This window comes from Grammomys surdaster, unplaced genomic scaffold, assembly GCF_004785775.1.
Source record: "Grammomys surdaster isolate TR1022 unplaced genomic scaffold, NIH_TR_1.0 743, whole genome shotgun sequence".
NCBI lineage: Eukaryota > Metazoa > Chordata > Mammalia > Rodentia > Muridae > Grammomys > Grammomys surdaster.
The window spans coordinates 58,135-78,530 of NW_021605162.1; the positions used below are offsets into that span (position 1 = coordinate 58,135).

The window sequence follows — 20,396 nt, forward strand, 5'->3', positions numbered from 1 at the left end:
CTGATTTCTCTTTAAATAGACAAAAGATGATTGTCAAAAAAATGGCCAGATGAACATGGGGGCTGCCCATATTGTTCCTGTGTGATACATATGCTAGGATCATGAACCAGTCACTTCTATCAACAAAAAAAATTCTACTCTTTTTCTACATACAAGATCCATGGAATCCCAGATGGAAGACAGGAGACAGGAGTTGTTGGTAAACTCTACCTTAAAAATCAAGCCGGGTCCCAAGTAAGTACTATCTGCATCTAGAGAAAATATATCTGAATTGCCCAAACTTTAGATATTGGAAAATAGGAGAGGTAACCAAACAGTCCTCTGAGGTCCTTACCTCCTTGATATCCCCCCTCACAAATGGCACTAACTTGTCATTTCACCTTTTTCTTCAGACCTTGACACCTGCCTACCAACTCCTTAAAGTCACCTGACATTTAAAGATTGCTGGCTATATGTACACCCTGGAACTAACTCACAATTTCCACTTACAGCTTCCCCTGTGATACTGCCAAGTAGCCTTGCCTCACCTTTTGTCAGCTGCCCTGAATATGATGTTGTCATGACTGCATACCTTTCCTCTATCCCTCTTCTTGGCATGGTAAATTGTTTTAAGACTTCTGTGACATGTTCTGTAGGAACAATAAGCTCCCTAGTCTGCAATAGAACCACAACCTTCATCTCTGCCAAAATGTCCTGCAGACAAAAACACATCAAATCTTTGTGGCTCACAGGTGTGTCATTGCGTACCCACCAGCTGGTCAGGAGTTTGCACGTTGGTACTCCTTTTCCCTGAACTAGGAGTTATCCAGGGAAACGAGCCCCTGCCATTTCAGTTGTAGATGTGATATGAGAGCTACCCAACATAAAAGGGTGGTTCAGGTCATGCCACTCTTGATAGCTGTGGGAATAGTCAGAGATGCTGGTACTGGCATTGCAGAGACATCGACTTCCATGATCCAATATAATCAGTTCACTTCCGAGCTTGACACTGGTTTTTAAAAAATAAATAAATAATCTGAAACCATGCTTACAATCCAGAAACAGATAGATTCTTTGAGAGCTGTAGTGCTTGAGAACCAACAGGGGCTAGATATCCTGACAGCTAAAGAAGGTGGTCTTTGTCTGTTCCTCCCAGAAGAATGCTGTTTCTATGTCAACCAATCCGAGACAGTGAGAAAAAGATCCAGGAGCTACATTTAGACATCCAGAATCACAGGGATAGTGAGGACTCCAATTCCTGGGTTTTTAAAATCCTACGTGGAAGTAGATACTCCCTTTTGTAATGCCTTTCCTAGTCATCTTCCTGGTATTTGCTCCCTGCCTCATTAATCTTGTTTCTACTTTCCCTCAACTACAAGTACAAAAAGTTTCTAAGCAAACAATCAGTTTCTGTTACAGAATCACATCCACTGTCCACAGAGGGTCCTGATGTGAACATTTACCAAGTGGACCCTGATGGTTGAAGTCAGCTACAACCCAAAATTGATGAAGCCCCTATACAGGAGGAAACAGCTTAAGAGTCCTGACTCCTCTATTTCCCTTTCACCATTAGCTTACCCCTCCCCCTTTTTCCTTCTCTTTATGATAAGAAAAAGGGAGATATGCTTACATCAAGAACTGACTTTACAGTCAGGAGCTAGCTCTATGGTTGCAGATCACCTTCGAATCCAGAGATGACAGTGACATCACACACAGGTGACAGGAACCCATGCATCTGTTGCCATGGCAATTGCCACACATTCCCAAAGTCCACCTGGCTCACATTCCACTTCTATCTGCAAGAGGTTGAGTCAAAACCCAACTAACAGACAGATACTCATGACTTCTCCTCTCTTTCCCCCTTGGTCCTAATCTCCACCTTTTGCCCTTTGCCCGCACAATAAACCTCTCTGACATGGAACTATACTGGTCTGGTGTGGTCTATCCAGAGGAGAGCTGTGATTCTCTCACAAAAATTGTGTTCGGAGGCAAAGTGAACATTTGGTGCTTTTTTCTTTCCTTTAGAATCCAAAGCAGTTCCTAGGTGCCAGTTATATCTCCTGACCCTGAGACAGACAGTGGGTCAGAGGAGGAGGAGGATACTGGTCCACATGAAGTTCTGGGTAGCTTGTGACCAGAGAAAAGAGCATCAGTGTTAACACAGGATCTGTGCAACCTCTTTATTTTTATTCTATGTGCTTCTCCACAATCAGATGGCTTGTAATAAGTGGTTTGAAAATGACAGACTATGAGTGAACATGTCATTCGCAGGCTTCACTTGTCCACCATTGAGAATGGAGACATTCACTGCCATGAGCATGTGTTGTATCCTGAGGATACCAATGACGTGGGTGAGGGCTCCTGTGTCTCCAGAAGCTGTCAGTCAGATGGTTCTCTCCTTCCTGGGACTCACGGTGAACAGGCACCCAACTGCTGGAGCCAAGTGGGAATCCTCAGATGTGGCACGTTCTCTTATCCAAAATCACTATGCTGCCTGCAGGCCATATAAACCTTGACAGCCTTTGAGGATGTGATGGTGTCCATGAGCAGAAGGCTACTCTGGTCAATCTGATCACATCTGCCTCTTCCCTTTGCACAAGTTCTCTTGCCACCTTGTTGATAAAGAGTAAAGGAGGAGGAAAGGTGACTATGAAAGTGAGGAACCGGTCCCTCATTGTGTGCTTCACACAGAGAGCCTGGAACACATTCCCTGAAATTAACAGCCTCTTCTTGCAGAGAGCTGCTGCTGAGATGGTGTTCTATCTTAGTGCAGTGAAGGTAAGGCAGAACTTCCCTTTAAGCCCACTCCACAAAGGTGTCACATCCTTCCCTTCTGCCCTTCTTCTACTTTTTGTCACGTTCTTGGACACTGTGAAAGTGGATTCTGTTTCCCTATCTCCACACTAGGCTGCAGCCTCTCACCATCTGCTTGTCAACTGAAGTAAAACGTATTCAACATTCTCTGAGAATTCCAGATAACTCTGCACATTGACCTCCTAGGCTATTATATATATATATATATGTGTGTGTGTGTGTGTGTGTGTGTGTGTGTGTGTCTGTGTGTGTGTCTGTGTGTGTCTGTGTGTGTGTATATATATATATATATACATATATATATATATGTATATATATACATATATATATATATGGCTTACATTTACACATAACATACACACATACAGACACCCATACACATACACATACACATATGTGTACATTCACACCACATACCATAACATGCTCTGTTCAAGTAGCAGTGATCACCACAGCGTGAGAAGAGGTCTCTGGATAGCAGGTATCTTCCTTGTGTTCACTTCCTGCCGGTTATGAGTGAAGCACGGGAAGAGAATTAGTGGGTAAGAAGAATTAGCAGGTTTTGGTAACACTCAGGTTGTGTCAGGGAATGTGGGAACAGTAAAGGATTTTAAGGCTGTAGGGACAGGCTGGGAGATGGTAGAGACTTTCAAAGGATTTCCCAGAATAGGGAAGATGTATTTTCACAAATGTTGGGCCAGCGTGAGTTCAAGTGGGTACACAGTGTCCAGGGTCCCTGGGAACATCAGATGAGTGTGGTCTGGGAGGAGACTGGAAACTGAGGACCATCACCAAGATGGAGGTGGAGATGTGGAGCTGGGAGTCAACAGCAGATGGCAGCACAGCACAGCAGGTAAGACTTAACCTGCATAGTTTTGCCTGGAGCTTCAAGGGCCTGTTCTGTCCTCCATTGGGTGCAGCATGGCATAGTCCTCCCTTCTCCACTTCCTGACATCAACCAGGAGATGGCAAGGAGAAGATGAACACAACACCTTAACGCTGCTGCAATCACTTGGTGAAACATAGTGTCACCCCTCTTAGAAGACGCCTGGCTCTTCAGAGGTTCTGTTTTGGTAAGGAAGAGATTAAGGAGGAGGTCAGAGGGCATCAAATAAGGATCCTGCAGCCTGAGGAATAGGCAAAGTACAGTGGCAATCATGTGTGCAGAAACTCTCTTTCTATACCTACAAAGCCATTTGGGGACAGGGACTTGCAGTTCTTTTGATACACTGATGCCTATGATACATGCAGGAAGCCCTTACTTTGCTCCTCAGCACCACATAACCCAGGTGTGGTGGGCCAGGCCTCTAATTCTGGCATTTGGGATGTGGGGCCTAGAAGATCAAAATCTCAAGGCTATCCTGGTGAGAAAGGAAATTTGGGGCTGGCCTGAGCTATATGGGCTCTTCAAACACACACACACATGCACACACACAATTCCACACATAAGCCATACCATACCACAACAACTGGCATACACATACAAAAATACACACACACACACACACAAAATTCCACACATACCCCAAGCCATGACACCTCACCTGGCATAAAAACACACACACACAAATACAAACACAAAGACACACGATTCCACAGGTATGTCTCTTCTAACACACACACACACACACACACACACACACACACTCCAAATGAATACAGTCATCAAATTTAAATGTTAACATAGGGCTCCACATTGACATACACCTTTGCTTAGGCAGGAAGCTAAGGTTTGAATGTGCTTGATAATGACTGAAAGACATACTGAACTGATTCCCTGTGTTGCTCTTAGAAGCAGACACAAAAAACAAATGGAATTAGTGCTGTGTGGTGGATTCCTACAGAAAGCAATGACTGCCTGTTACACAGAGATTCTCAGTACTTTTCAGTGGCCCTAACCATGCACACTTTCCCCTAAACCAGCACCATGAGGACAGAGTTTATGACCAGTTTCTCCATCCCTGCACTGGTAGGTCACACTAAGCACCATGGAAACCCTTCTCCTGTCACAATGACTCCCAGCATGACACCAGAGCCTTGGGCAGGGCTCCCCACAGTATTGCCACACTGTCCACTGGGGCTGGGAAGGGGATGGGGAGCTGAAGATCTCAGGGTCCTCAATCAAGGAGTGGAACTTGATTTCCAAAGAAAAGACAAAAAAAAATAATGGGCTCATCACTGCAACAGGCTGATTTACCATCAGGACCCTGGTCTTCCCTCCTTTTTCTAACTTGCCCTCTCCCTACAGGGAAAAAGCCAGTCTTCTCAAGAGTCCCACTTCTCCGCAGAGGCTCTGGCCACATTCAGAAACCAGTTCCTGAGAGATCTGTGCAGGACGGCCCAGCTTCTCAGAACTGTTCATAGATAGACCCTCAGCTCTGAGAGCGCGGCTGCCTTTCTCCTACCAAAGCCACCTCCATTGGACAACATCTGGTAGTAGGAAGAACTGAAGCGGAGTTTGGCATCCAGGCAGCGTGGGACAGGGTCCAGAGACAGTGAAAGGTAATCTGCTACCATCATGTAAGCAGAGAATCGGTGTTTCTAGAGATCAGGCATATCCTTTATGTCTGCTCATCAGCTAAGTGTGGACTCCCAGAGAGGAGTTGTATCCTGTCTATCATGTTTAGTGACAAGTTTGTAACCTAATGGTCTCAAATCCTGTGGAGAACATTTGGTTCTTTTCTGGTTGAAGAAACTGGACCTCCACAGGTCATATGGCTCTAGGAAGCCCATTAGACTTGAATCTGTGGCAGTAGAGGCTCTATTTCTAGGTATGTGCCACGTATCTTATTACATCCCACAACACAGAGGATCTTGATAATTGAGGGGGCCACAGTCGGCCCCCAGAGATCAAGATGCAGAGGTAGGCAATTCATGAACAGTATGGTCTATAGAGTAAGCTTCAGGGCAGGCATGGTTACACAGTGAGGCCCTCTCTCAAAAAAATGAAACAAAAGTAAATCAAGCCTGAAAAAAAAGTCCACCAGTGATGATCAGATCTACCATAGTCGTATATGAAGGCTGATGTGAGTCACTGAAATAGATGGGAGGTTAAATAACTCAGCAGGTTCCAGGAGCAGTCAGCAGAAGGGAATGCAACTGCCAACCACTCCTGGGACTTCTAGGTGCACACTTTTAGTGTCTCTGCTGGACCTTGGAAGCTGCAGCTGGACTGACCTCAGCACAGAGAGATAGCGCTGTGAGTGGGGTGCTGGAGGGGGCTGAAGTGAGAGCACAGGAGGGATCTCAGGGAGTCCCTCCAGCAGCACCTGGTTTGTCTCAGCTGCTGGGCAGCAAGGATAGCCAACTGAAGTCAAAGCATAGGTGGCTGATTGGCACAGCACTGATGGAAAACCAATTGGACTAGAAAGGGTGTGTGATCCTGGACATAATCAATCAGATACCCCTTTGACACCTGTAAGGCTTAAGGCATGGTCAGAGAATTTACAACATGAGTGTTCACATTCTTGTAATGGCTATTGATTAACCAAGATTGTCCATGACAACTAGGGATTGCTACTCCTTGGCCAACCAGACTTCTGCATGGGAATGGGTGCTGGCAACTAGAATTGCAATGTTATTGGAGATGCAAACCATATTTCAGTACAATCAGGTGTTCCCAGTTTTCCCTGTCCTCATGTGCAAGTTATTAGTGACAGCAAAATAGGAAGGAGAATTAAGAAAGGTACACAGTGTTGGTGAGCATTATTTGTTTTCCATTTTATTTTTCTCTTTATTCTCTCATGGAATTGTAAAGTACATCAGGACATTGGTTATTCTTCCATGCACTCCTTCCAGCTCACACTTCTCACTGTCCTAGGTCCACTCCACTCTCTTTCGGTTCAGAAACTAGCATGTCTACCAGTGATACCAACTGAACATGACACAACAAGATACAGAAGAGTAGGTACAAATCTTCTTCTCATGACTGGAAGCAACAACAGAGTAGGAGGGAAGAGGTCCCCAGATCAAGGGAAAGACTCAGAGACAACTTCACTCCCTGTGTGAGGAGTCCCACAAAAACATCAAGATAACATCTTTATTTGCAGAGGACCTAACACAGACTCATACAGACTCCCTGATTGTCAATTTGGTCTGTGTGAGCTCTTGTGAGTCCTGCTGAGTTAATTCTGGGTCCCGGGTTTTCCTGGTGTCCTTGACTCCTCTGCTCCTACAGTCCTCTCTCTCCTTCTCAGCTGGCATCCCTGAGCTCCAAAGGTAGGAATCTGATGTAGATCTTGAAGTCGGCCTCTCTCTGTGCCCAACGTTTTTGACTGTGGGTGTCAGCATCTGGGCGAGCAGTTTTGTAAACTTGTTCCAACAGCTGATATGCATGAATAGGAAAATCTAGGAGACATCATTTTCTTGTGCATGCTCACTTTGGACGTTTGATAAACTCACCACCATAGTAAACTATGTATGGCTTTTCAGGACCTCTGGATTTCCAGCTGATGGTTGTATGTAAATAGGACTTTTACAGGATGTGTATTGACCCTCAGCAAGAACTTTCAGGTTTAATCCATGGCAGGTGTAGTGCAAGGTAACAAGCCACCCTATGGAGGGGAAGGATGGCATCCCACATGTGGCAAGAAGATTCCTTAGGTAGATACTAAGAGGAGCTGATGAATGTAGAAGGGTCAAGTGGGACAAGTCCAAAGATATCTGTCAATGTGAATGCAAAGAGATGAGCCAAGTCTGGGTCAAACGATTGTTCACGTTTCCCAGTGTAAAGGTCTGCACTTCAGCAGACAGTTTTATAATACACTCCAATCCCTGCCCCAACAGGTGAGAGTTACAGCTCTCTCTGGCATGCTCTGTGTCAAGTGGCACATGGGGATGGTGCACACAGTCCATGCATGTTTTCAAGACCTTCAACTTACAGGGACATTACCTAGTGAAGAAATATGGCCACAGCCCCCCAATCTGAGTGTTAACATCCAACAAGTGCACAGAGAGGGACACTCCTGATAATTAAGTTGCACCTGGCTTGCAACTAGATACAGGGCAACTTTGCTCACATAGTCAGTCCATTTGTTAGAAATGGTAGGTTGTAGCATTCGTAGAAAAAGTTTAACTCTCATTTCCCTACAGATCCCCCTGAACGGTACCCATCAGTCACTCCAAACACCATCCAATGAGAAATACAAGAAGCACTTTGAAGAAATCATTGTTCCTAGACATACCCTGAGCTCCGTTTCAGCCAAAATCATTGAGAGAGACTTGAAGAGGTAGGTTTATCTTCCTTCAGATCTGAACATAGGACCATGAGAATGACCATGGTTCTGAATGTAGGTTCAGGGATCTTGTGGACAGCAAGAAGAGGATGGTGGCCTCTCACTCCTTCAGATTCATAGCCCTGAGTTCAAACAGATGACTCTGTCAGTGTGGGTGTTCTGCACAGAAGAGGATTTGCCAGGAGTGAAGGCACACCTCTGATGTAGTGTGTGTCAGGCTAGTGTTCAAAATGATTGAGTTTCAAATTTCACTCAACCATCACAAAGAGGTCTTCCAATGTGGGAACCTTAGTGACATGCCCCCTTTCACAAAAATGGCTCAGTGCTGAGAGAAGCAGCATAGCGTGTCCTACAAGTGATGGAGCTGGGACATAGAGACAAATTCACAAATGGTGAGCTGGGACATAGAAACTGCTCACAATTGGTACAGCTGCCACATAGAGCCCAGGTCAGAAATGGTGGGGATGTGATATACAGAAATGATCACAAGTGATAGAGCTTGGACATAGACATAAGCTTACAAATGGTGATCTTGGTATAGATGCAAGCTCACGAATGGTGGAGCTGGGACATAGACACAAGGTCACGAATGGTGGAGCTGGGACATAGATGCAATGTTGCAGCTGGGACATAGCACAAGCTCACAAGTGGTAGGGTTTGGACAGAGATCCAATGGTACGGCTAGGGTATAGACACATGTCTACAAATGGTTCAGCTGGTATGCAAACACAAGGAATGTGAACCCAGAACTGGCAGCACTTGGGAGGCAGAGGCGGGTAGACATCTGGGAGTGTGAGGTCTGCCTGATCTACTAAGCGAGTTCCATGACAGCCGGGGTATTCAGAGAAATGCTATGTGGAACAATAAAGGAAGGAATTGAGGCAGTGAGGGATGGAACAAGGGAGAAAAATGAAAAGACAAGAGAAAAGAGAGAAGAAAGAAGAAAATAATTAAAAGAAATGAAATAAAGAAAATGAAAACTTAGAAAAGACAAGAAAATGTAAGAGAGAACGAGAGAGACAAAGACATAGAGAGAAAAAGGGGTAGGGGAGGCTGACTCAGCACATAGTCTCTCGACATCCTTTCCGGTCCCACCACTCTTGTACTAGACACATTGCAGTAAATGATGGTTTTCCTCAACTGACACCATCCCTGACACATATATCTTGGTGTTCCTTCCAATGAGGATAGAGGACAGAGAGTGTGCTTTCTTTTTTACTCACACAGCAGAGCCTGCAGTGTCTTTGCATCCAGAAAAGTGTGATTCAAGAGTCTTGCAAAGGAATTCAGAGAAAATGAAGATTACACAAATTGGCAAATCCAGAATTCATTAATTAAATCTTTGAAAAATCCTTCTCTCCTTGCACACTATGGACTGTCACCTCACATTTCCATGTATTTCTCTTGAGAGTAAGGACAAGAAGGAGAGCATCAGATCCATGCCCCATGAGATCAGGTGGACACTATCTGAAGCATGAGACTAGGCATGAAGCATGAGCTGTACAGATGATTCCAACTGCACCTGAAATTGCAAAGGAAGGGAAGTCCCTCAAAAGGAAGTAAAGATGCACCATCCCTCCTTCTTTAGAAGTAGATGAATTACAATAAAGAGCAGAAATCTACAAGGTCGGAGACACTCTGTGGCCTTGTCAAATGTGAAGAACAATAAAGCCCATGTGGCCTGAAAGTGGGATGTTCTATGGTAGGACAGACAGAGCTCTACATTTAGGGACAGATCTGCTACAGGAGGGAAGTTATGTCCTGCATTCTAATAGGTTGTCTGCAAACAGGGTTGGTTTATTCCTGGACTCTCCAGAGTTTCTTTCCATCTTTGAAGCATGGCCTAAGCTTTCTTGTTTGTTTGTGGAGAATGTAAGTCTTTGTAAGTGAGGTGGTGACCACAGAATTCAGTGATGTTATGGGGAATGACAAATTCCAGGCTTGATTTTTTGTATTGTGTTTCTTCTCTTCCAAACACTGTGACATTCTCATGGCTACTAAAAGCAATGCCATTCATAGGTGATCACTCAGAATAGCTCTCAGATTCTTGGGCTTGGGGGTGGCTGTGTGGCCTGTTTGCTCTGTAGATAATTTCTTCAACAGGTCAGGCTTGGGAGTAATTCATGTTAGTCAGGTTACTGTCAGACACAGCCATGACCTCTTGTTTGTGGTGAGTTTTCTAGTTTGGCCTTCTTAGGGATTCCACCACATCCTTTCCTTTCCCTTGTTTAAGCAAGTTCTGTTAAAGGGCAGAATGTTTGCTGTGCAATGGTTGGATGGGAGAGGATTCCTCCTGGTGGACTCAAGAGGGAGTTTCAGGGTCTGCTTCCATGAGTCTCTCCACATTTCCCTCCATATACACAACTCCTTGTCCTCCTCTCTGTCTTGTCCTGCTTTGCTAAGGATGTGATCTTCAGGGCCCAAAGATCTCACTTGAGCTCCTACACTCAACTGATCTGAAGCCAAATCCTTGTGCAAGCAGTCAGCTGAGTGTTTGCTTCCACCATCCAGATTTGCTTCAAGATCCAGATTTGATGGTCGTTCTGTTCATTCCCCTCTGTCACACTCATGCATGGCCTTGAGCCTACCCAGCCAGGATCAGTCTTGTCTAAGGAAACAAGATACCGGGCACATTCCTTGTTCTGTGGTGACCGCTACCACAGGATCCCTGAGAATCTTCTTCTGATCATTGGCTGCTCTCCTGCAGGGTCTGGAGACCAAATTTGAAGGCAACGTTTTCTGCAGGCTTCAGTGTTCTCCTGCCTACAATGTGAACCCAGTTCTCCTACACACACATTGCCTTATCAGATGGCTTCTGTGGGTTGGTTTTCACCAATCCTCAAAATTTAAAGACCTGCATGTGTTGTTCACATTCTCTTTCAGAGAGAAGCCTGGTCCTTCAGAGAAACCTTTGTTTAATCTGTTACCAGCTCTGTTGATGGATTGTTGTTAAGGATCATGGGGTAGCATTGTAAAGCTGAAGACCTCAGTCAACCACAGCCTTGCAAACTCTCAGAAAATATTGTCGTGATAGTAACAAAATTAAAGGAGAAAATTAGCCTAATAATAGGTACCACTTCCTTGCCAATGGATTTCCTCAACATTTTTTGAATGAGTAAGATTATGAAAATAAACAAATCATAAATCAATGCGTAGCCAAAACAGATAAACATAAGTGGCCTGCTTTGGTAACATTTACATAACTCTGGATAATTCTTACTGAAATCACAAGAATGGGGGCATCATTGGCCCATGCCTGTAACTTCATTCTTCTGGAGGGAGAGGCAGGTAGATGGCTGTATGTCTGTGGCCAGACTGGACTATGGCAGGTTGTGGTGAGACCCAGACACTGAGTGAGGCCCCGTCTCAAAAGAAACTAAACAGCTATCACAAAGTATCCAGGAATGAAAACTCGTAGTGTGATTCATGAATGATTGACATTTCCAAATGAAGACCTGATGAGAAGCAAATTGTATAGGACACAAGTCATGTGCTCTTTTTGTGTTTTATACTTTAACCTAAATTCTTTCTTTTGTAGGATGTCATATCCAAGAGCACATTTATACCATTTTCCTCCCTCACTCTCTATGTGAGAACTGCTCCAGTATTGCCTCTCAGATCTTCCTTGAATTCAAGACCTATTCTTGTGTGATTAGGGTAGTTACACAGGTACACATGTTTGCACCTCCAGGAGGACGCAGAGACCTCTGGACACATTCTCACAATCCCTCTGAATCTGTTCCACATTGCTCCAACTTGTATAGCAATAGGGCTTACCAGGTGAGTTTAAGTAACTCACCACGATGTTCAAGTCTGCAAAGAATTGCTTCTCCCTCTCTTGGCAACCACAGAAACTCATTGCAACTCATTGTCTAATGGGATTGGGGTTTGTGAAATTTCCCCCAGCAATGTTGTCATCGTCACTATTGTGACCACCATGATGCAAGTCTTTGTTTACACAAACGGTGTTGAGATTTCATTGAGTGCAGCGTCCCTGTAACGTGTAGAGGATGCTAACCCAAGTCCATTCTCCCATCCTGGTTTTCTGGCTTTTACAGTCTTACCACCTCCTTGACTGTGGTTTTCCCTGATCCATGGCTGTAGGGGTTCCTTTGTAGATGTACCAGTTGGAGTACAGTTGAAGTAGATGCTGGTGGCTCTTCCTCAATTTTGTTAAGTCATGTTCTTCACTAAATTCTTCCCTTAGCCACACAGCTCTGAGAACTTGTTCTTGGGAGTTCTCTTCCCTTCCCCTAACAAATACCCGGCACAGTCACAAGGTGGGCCTCAAGAGTTTCCCCTCAAGGGTTGAAGACAACATCACCCTGCTTCTTGAGGATTCCCTTACAAACTGAGGAGACAAATTCCTGTGCTATGAGTTGAAGCTCTTGGTTGATGCATTCTAGTCTTTCCTTTCTACACCCATAACTGTCAAGTGCCACTCCTTTTAATCACAACCTTTGCTCTGAAACGTTTCTCATCTCACTCCTTTTCCATTTGACACTCAGAAGAGAGCAGAACATTGATTAGAAACACTCAGAGACGATCTCCCTAGAGAGAGAGGTTTTATCTAACATGCCATTTGACTGTATGAATCCATGTTTTTGAAAACTGCTTAATTATCTTGGAAATTTGTGTCTTATGCATCTGAACTATAGTTATGCTACCCTGTGAAAGCATTTGAAAGAATACATAATTGCTAAAATGACTCTGGGTAAAAACTACTCTGGTGACTCAGATACACCATAAATACCTATGGTGAACTGGTCTCTGAAACAGCCATGAATTCCACACATAAATACAATGTATCCCTGCCCGGAAGGTCCTTTTTCATTCAAACCACAAAACTGTCCTTGCCTATGAAAACTATTAAGCTGGAAGTTGAAGATGCATATCACCATCCTGCTGGGGCCAGAAGCCCAACTGGCTTTCATATTAATGAATAAGACTCCATATAATTTATGCAGGAATTTCAAGGAGGTTGTAACACATGTATGTGGTACAAGGACCAGAATGTATTTCAGCTTGCTGTGGAGCAAATGTCTCCCATGCCCAGGGCCCTGGATTCCATGTCCAGCAACACATGATGAAGCCAAATGGCTGCCATCAGTAAATGATTGTGGAGGTAGGCCTCACATGTAATCAGGTCTGGAGATGCTATGGGATGCTTCTCTTCTCACTGAAGCAATCACATCCAGCAGCCTCTAAGGAAATCAGAATCTTCTCACTGAAATCTTCTAGTGGAAGCCTCAGGAGATCCTCTCTTTGTCTCTACCCAAGTCTCTTTGATTTTCCTTCAAATTGCATGGATGTGTTACTCAGAGTTCCTCCCACAGATGAGCTGGCTTTGTCCTGCTACACAGTCGTTTTGACTACAATTGCATGTTGCTGGGGTCACACAGCACTCAGCCCTAGGACTTATCGTGGTACGCTTTTGCATTTGCTCAGGTTTTTCCCTGTTACTTATACATTACTCTGACAAACACTCAGTTTGTTTTATTGCTGATCATTTGTTCTCAAAAATCAAGTTGATGGGTAGGAGGGAGTGGGTCATGACTCCCTTCTTTGAGAGAGCCCAACATAAAACTATGTCCACAGTGGGTACAAGCCTCAGAGCTGTAATTCATACAAATATGCTAAATGTCAGACACAGGTGAGACTCAGTTTCAAAAAATATGGGTTTTGGGGGGATACTTCATTTTATCACTACGGTTTTACGAATCTAGATATTCTATTTTTTTGCACATGTAATATTGTACTTTTTGAGAGACTATAGGTTGTGTTTATATAAGAATTATAGAAAGCATTTAATCACAATGCACTATTTATCAGATGTTCATTCTTGCTCACATAGTAGTAAGAGAAGGAACAGATTCTATCAAAGAGAGTGAGAGACCTTGTACCAGTCAGTCCTAAATGTGATCTCAGCATCAGGTGCTTCCCCTGAGGCTCAGTCCACCCCATGGAATGGGAGGTAGAAAAGAGTTTAAGAGCCAGAGTTCATGGTGTACACCAGGAGAACAAGGTCCTCTAGATCAACTTGAACAAGGCTCCTTTGAGCCTAGACAGACTCATCCCCAGGGCCTGCACGGGTCTACACCAGATCCTCTGCCTAAATATTGTTTCTGACCCTCTATTGTTTTTATGAGACTCATCAGTACCAGGGGAAGAAGTGGCTCTCTGCTTCTTGTCTTTTTCTTCTGATGTTTTTGTCCTGTCCAACTTCAATGTGAAGGTATTTCTTTTTCCTTGTTGTGCATTATTTGGTTATGCTTTAATATTATCTCTTAGCGGCCTGTTCTTTTCTAATGAGAGACCAAGAAGGAGTGGATATGGATGGGAGGGGATGTGGGGAGAAACTAGGAGGAGCAGAGTGGGGAATAATAATCAGCATATATTTTGTGAGAAAAGAGTATACTTTTCAATAAGAATTTAAAAAGGAACAGATTCGATTCTTAAGCACCATTTAATTTGATGCTCTTTTTCATATCCTTAAGTCTATCTACGAGCCCAGCTCAGTGGTCCCATCAGTGTGACACATTTTCCACCATGGATGTGGATTTTCCATCTGAAGTATGGGAATGAGAGTTCATGGGCTCCAGAGCTCCTCTTACCATGGTTCCAGCCTGTGCAGTCATTGTGACTGGCTCCATACCCTCAGGATTGCCACTGTTTCTCAATGAACTTCATTCCCCTTAACTTTAGGGTCTTAAGTATTATAGTGTGGGTGAGTATGTGGACATGGAATCCATGCTCATTGCTCTCAGTAGTTAGTCCAGAGAGATGCAGTTGCCATGAAACCTTCCCTGTTTCTCCTGGTATTAGCACAGCTGCTAGTATTTACAGCTGAAATCTGGACAACTGGGAATTTGAAGCACTTCAAAGGTGAGCCTGAGGCTTGACCAGGTGCTTGTGGAGAAGAGACAAGGGGACCTAGCTGCTGCTTTCTGTAGCAGAGCTTGTTAACAAGTTTTTTACCAACAGCATGATATGGATGGTGACTTCTTACAGGGTATCTCTCTAGAGAGTAGGGATACTTACTCAATGGAGAGTAACTTCCAGGGCTCTGGTCTGTGTAGCTCATGTGTGACTGATAGTGACCTGATAAGAGCCCTGCTGTCCCTCTGTGGGACACCAGAATGCAGGGCTCCTGTGTTGAGTCTCTACTCTCCAGCTTCACCCAACAGGAAGGAGGGCAAATAGGAACAAAAGCTGTACTTTAGGGAGCCCTTTCTGCATGGCAGGCCCTTCCTTTGCTCCAGGTCCTTTTAGTGAGTGTTGTATGTGTGGTAGCAAGTAGACTGAGAGCTGGACATGCTACAGGGCACTGTTGAAAATGCCCGCTCTCATTGAGTTTATATGGCACTGTGGTCTACAGAAATCAGCATTGAGGTCAAGGAATCCGCATGCTTTGATGACCCTTGCAGTAGGAAGCAGAGTTTTCTGTTAGGAAAGCAGAGCAGGAGAGCAGGGTTGCCAGTGGTGAATTGTGGGTATTCACTTTTTAAAAAAAACAAACTTTTTGAGATTAGAATTACATCATTTCCTCTTCCCTTGCTTCCCCCCCACAACACCTCCCATGTATTCCTCTTCACTGCCTTCCAAATTCATTGCCTCTTTGTCATTAACCATTTTCATATTCACATATGTATGCATAATCCTAAATGCATACATAACCAGATGATGTGGATCTTCTTGGGCAAGGCTGGGTCTCCTAGTCTTGGCATTTCTTAGTTTCCTGTAGTTCTTGATGCAGGGTTATGACCTCATAGTACACTTTTCTGTCCCCATCACTGGACCCTCTCTGTGTTAGCATGTCTATTAATGCCGTCCTTGGTCATCTCATGGTTTTCCAGTCATGTTACTGAGAGCTTATGGGTCTATCTGCTGACATTCCTAGGAGTCAGACTCTCAGAGCTAACTCCCTGATCCTCTGGCTTTTACACTGTTTCTGCCCCTTCTTCCACAGTGGTCCCTGAACCTGAGGTGCAGGAGTTTTGTTGTAGATGTACCATATGGGACCTGGTTTACAACTCTGTGCACAGATTGGTTGTTGTTTTCTATATTGATCTCTGTCTACTGCAAAGAGAAATTTCCTTTAGTGAGGTTTGAGGACCACACTTACCTGTGGATACATAGGAAAATACTTAGAATGTAGTCGGGGGATTATGCTGGTTTATAGGAAAATGTCACTTGCAGTATCTCCTGTAAGATTCATGAATTTACCAGGCTGTGGAATCTTGGCTAGCTTTCCAATGCTAGGCATTGTTTCTCTCTTATGGATAAGGCTTATGTCTACTCTGAGGCTGTTGGTTACTGACAACTGTGTGTGTCAGTACTGTACCCTTAATGAGTTATAGTGTCAGGGCCTACACTTCTGTTCTTGTTCTTGTTGTTGCTCTGTTTCTGATTCATCTTGTTGTCAGAGACATGGCATTTTCTCTGCACAGTGCTGGCCATCCTGGATTTGGCTCTGTAGAGTAGGTATCCTTGAACACACAGAGATCCACATGCCTCTGCCTTCGTAGTGCTGGGATCAAAGGTGTGTGCCGCCACCACCTGCCCATACCACATGCTCTTTTAAATGGAGTGTCTATGGCCAGTCTCCCTGAGAAGGTCCTCTTTGAGCAGGTAGTTAAAGACAGGGAAGGATCTTAGTCAAAATGGATCTGGAGGAATAGAAGGCATAGAAGGAATGAGTACAGGAGAGGTTGGAGGGATTCAGAGTCTGTGGCAGGTATCCAAAGATGCAGAGTGGTCAGGGGAAGTCCCTGAAATTTTGGGAAGACAGGTAAGTATAGAAGCAGTTGCAACTGGGTAGCAAATGCTGTTGGATATAGGGGAATCTGGAAAAGTTTGTCACTCTGTGTGGAGATCTTCTGCTTTGCAAGATTTTGGGAGTTGCAGGTGTTTGGGAGACTCCTTTTAAGAATCTGTGATGGATTGCATATGCTCGGCCCAGGGATTGCCACTATTAGAAGATGTGGCCCTGTTGGAGTAGGTGTGGCCTTGTTGGAGTAGGTCTGTCACTGTGGGTGTGGGATTTAAGACCCTCCTCCTATCTTCCTGGAAGTCAGTCTTCCATTAGCTGCCTTCAGATGAAGACGTAGATCTCTCAGCTCCTCCTACACCATGCCTGCCTGGATGCTGCCATTCTCCCACCTTGATGATAATGGACTGAAACTCTGAACCTGTAAGCCAGCCCCTAAGACAGGATCCATAAAACATCATATGCTAGGTACTGAGAGTCAAAGGTGATAAAGCTTGTTCTGACCTTTCTTGTTCACAAGTCAAACATCACTTGTTACACCTGATGTCCTGAAAGCACCTTGAAGAACACACAGCCCAGCTACACACCATAAGTGCCTTTGTCTTTTGCAGTTTTTCTTATTGTGCAGTACTCATACAAAGGGAGGGTTTAATCATGACATTTCCATATATACATATAATATGCTTGGACCATATTCTCAGCTCTTCCTGCACCATGCCAGTATGGATGCTGCCATCTTCCCACAATGGAGACTGTCCAGTTGCAACTGCTTCTATACTTATCTGTCCTCCCAACATTTCAGGGACTTCCCCACCCACCCTGCGTCTTTGGATGCTCTGCCACAGACTCTGAAACCCTTTACTGTTCTGTTATTTCTCCCTCACACTTTCCAAGGCTCGACCTGTGTTCCTTCCCTTAATTTTCTGTCCCTTTTAATTGGCTCTGGCTTGCTTTTCATTTTTATGGCTTTCACATGTGAGAGAAAACATGTGATATTTGTCTTTCCAAATTTGGCTTGTTTCATACAAAATATACTCTCTTCCTGCAAACAATGTAGTTTTGTCCTTCCTTGCAGCCAAAGAAAACTCCCTTTTGTAAGCCCAGCACATTTCTATCAATTAGTCCATTGACTGGCACCTGGACTGAATCCATTACTTGGGTTCTGTTTGTAGTAGGCTATTTTGGTATCACTGTAGCAAGGTAGCATTGACTCCTTTGCATTGTAGCCATGAGTGTTATGGTTGCACTATATGGGAGTTCTATTTTCAATGTTTTTTTTTTTATTTTCAATGTTTGACATGTCTCCATAACTACCTCCTTAATGGCGAGTCTATGGTGGCACAGGGCTTTAATCCTAGCACTCAGGAGGCAGATGCAGGCAGATCTCTGAGTTTAAGGACAGTCTCATCTCAAGAGAAAGTTGGAGGACAGCCTGGGCTACAGAGAGAAACCCTGTCTCAAACCACAATCGAAACCAACCAAACCAAAAACCTATCTCCCTTATGGTCATACTGATGTATATCTCCTTCTGTGAAGCCTTCTTACCTCATCCAACCAAATCCTCTATGTGGCATTGCTTTCATGTCTCCTCAACTGGGGGTTGGAGGTAGCATAAGCATATTTTGACTACAAATCCTCCTGGGCTAGACTAGTTACTTCATTAATTTCAAAGGGAATCTGCTGTCATTCCCAATAAAGTCTTTCAGTGCAGAGCCCTGTGTCATGGGAACTGTACCTACTTATTGCAGGTAGCAAACATGTTCAGAGAGGTCAAGATTCTTGCTAGAAGCCAAATTTCCCTCTGATGAAATGCTCTCAGCTTTTCTCCCATGTATCAACCCTTGGAGCCTGAGGCCTGAAACAGGACCCATAAACGCATGTGTGTGCATTTGTGTGTGCATGTGTGTGTGTGTGTGTCTGTATTAATTGCTAGGAATTATAAATACATAAACTCTAATAGTACGTGCATCAGCTGAATTACTCCCATGACCATTCATCTGTCCTTGGGGATATGACAGCTACTAGCTTCATGGACAGGCCTTGAAAGATGGTCTGTACCTTTGTGTTGCTGTTGTCACTGTGGCATTCCGTGCTCTCCAGAGTCTGACCCATGCCATAAAAGGTTGGAAGACATGGATCATCATTGGCCAACCTTGATCTGTGTCCGTGACGGTCTCCTCGGGCTCATTTTGCTCTGCTCTTGTTTTCCACTTGTCTGATCAAGTGGTGGGAATTAAGGAAGCACAGCCTAAGCTATGGGGCATATAGAACACACATCATGCCAGGGAGTGCCCTGTTAGACAGGACTGCCTTCAATCACATTATGTAGAGGGAGTAAGGACTTAAAAGAAACATTAAAGAAGGGACTCTTTGTTTCAAAAGACACCAGTATCTGAACACTAAGGAACAATGATCTGTGCACTCCACTTGCAGGAATTCTGTCCTGGGGTTTCTCATGGCATACATACTCAAAACTACAAGCAAAGCCTCGCTAAAACAGATATTCCAAATTCAAAGAGTGCACGCATCCTTTGCTTGTTGGTGAGTTGGCACCGAAAACAAAGCAAAGCAAAAAAATCAAAAAACAAAACAAAAGAAAACACAACAAAGCCAAAAACAGCTGCAGGAAGCAGTTTCAAACTAAGGTTTCCATCTCTGAAACCATGAGAGGCAACTTCCAACATGTGTGTCTGTGTGTCTGAGTGTCTGTGGGTGTTCCAGGAGTTTGTACAGCATGAGGTGTTTTCAATAGACCCTTTGTGTTTCTCATGTGTTTTTTTTTCCCTTAGAAAGGATGGATGAAGAGCAACATCAAGAGAGTTCAAAATCACCTCAAAAGAAACTGAAGACAGTTGAATTCAAGAAAAAGAAACACGTCAGGTTTCTGTTACCTCGCAAAGCTGACAAGAAAAAGAAATCCTCTTCCCCACAAGATCCAGATGAGGCGATGTTCAGATGTGAATGCCACCCCTGCCAGAAGTGTGTGGGGAACACATCTGGGGTCTCTGCGGGAACTGGGACAGAGGCAATCTCTCAGTCATCCTCCTGGGAAATGCTAACACTAGACCTCAGTAACTTGACACTCAATCCCCATACCACCCAGCCCCATCTTGTGCAAGACACCATACCGAAAAGAGAGAACAAAACACAGTGGCAGCGGAAAAACAAAAGGATGTTTTAACATGTTTTCCACGAATGGACAGAATGACTCTGACACTGTCATCCTAACAAGAAGGAAGATCCAAACCTATGGGATCATGAGCATCATCTTTTTGGGAGCATGGTCAGGAGGAGCAATGATGTCCAACCTAGTAACAATTGTACAGCCAGATCGCGATTCGAATCTACCCACAAATGTAGCCATCCTTTAGTAGTTTTGGCATCCTCCCTGAGGCATTCTGGGAAAGGATGCTCCTCAGCAAGGACGACCAGATAGCAATGCTTCTATACTCCCCATGTCGTGGTTCCAATGGGGCTAGCTACTATTTTCCTCTCCTCGGGTTTGCGGATTTTCCTCCCTTATATTGTTGCCAATAAAGTTAGAACATCTATGTAGGGTTTCCAGCATGCTGTTTTCAAACCACTTCCGTTCCATCTTA

The 20,396-nt window shown here is 44.3% G+C and overlaps 1 protein-coding gene across 1 annotated transcript; it reads left to right on the forward strand.

The window, feature by feature from the left end:
- The first annotated feature begins 2,735 nt into the window (after nt 1-2,735).
- On the forward strand, nt 2,736-20,181 carry LOC114633712 (protein FAM156A/FAM156B-like). The gene is made up of 4 exons (XM_028782316.1): nt 2,736-2,757; nt 5,042-5,295; nt 7,885-8,021; nt 19,587-20,181. The coding sequence occupies exon 4, from the start codon at nt 19,592-19,594 to the stop codon at nt 19,976-19,978; it is 387 nt and encodes a 128-aa protein (XP_028638149.1). The 5' UTR covers nt 2,736-2,757; nt 5,042-5,295; nt 7,885-8,021; nt 19,587-19,591; the 3' UTR covers nt 19,979-20,181.
- The last annotated feature ends 215 nt before the right edge of the window (nt 20,182-20,396 follow it).

Coding starts and splice junctions, on each gene's coding strand:
- LOC114633712 (XM_028782316.1), top strand. CDS start 19,592: ATGGATGAAGAGCAACATCAAGAGAGTTCAAAATCACCTCAAAAGAAA.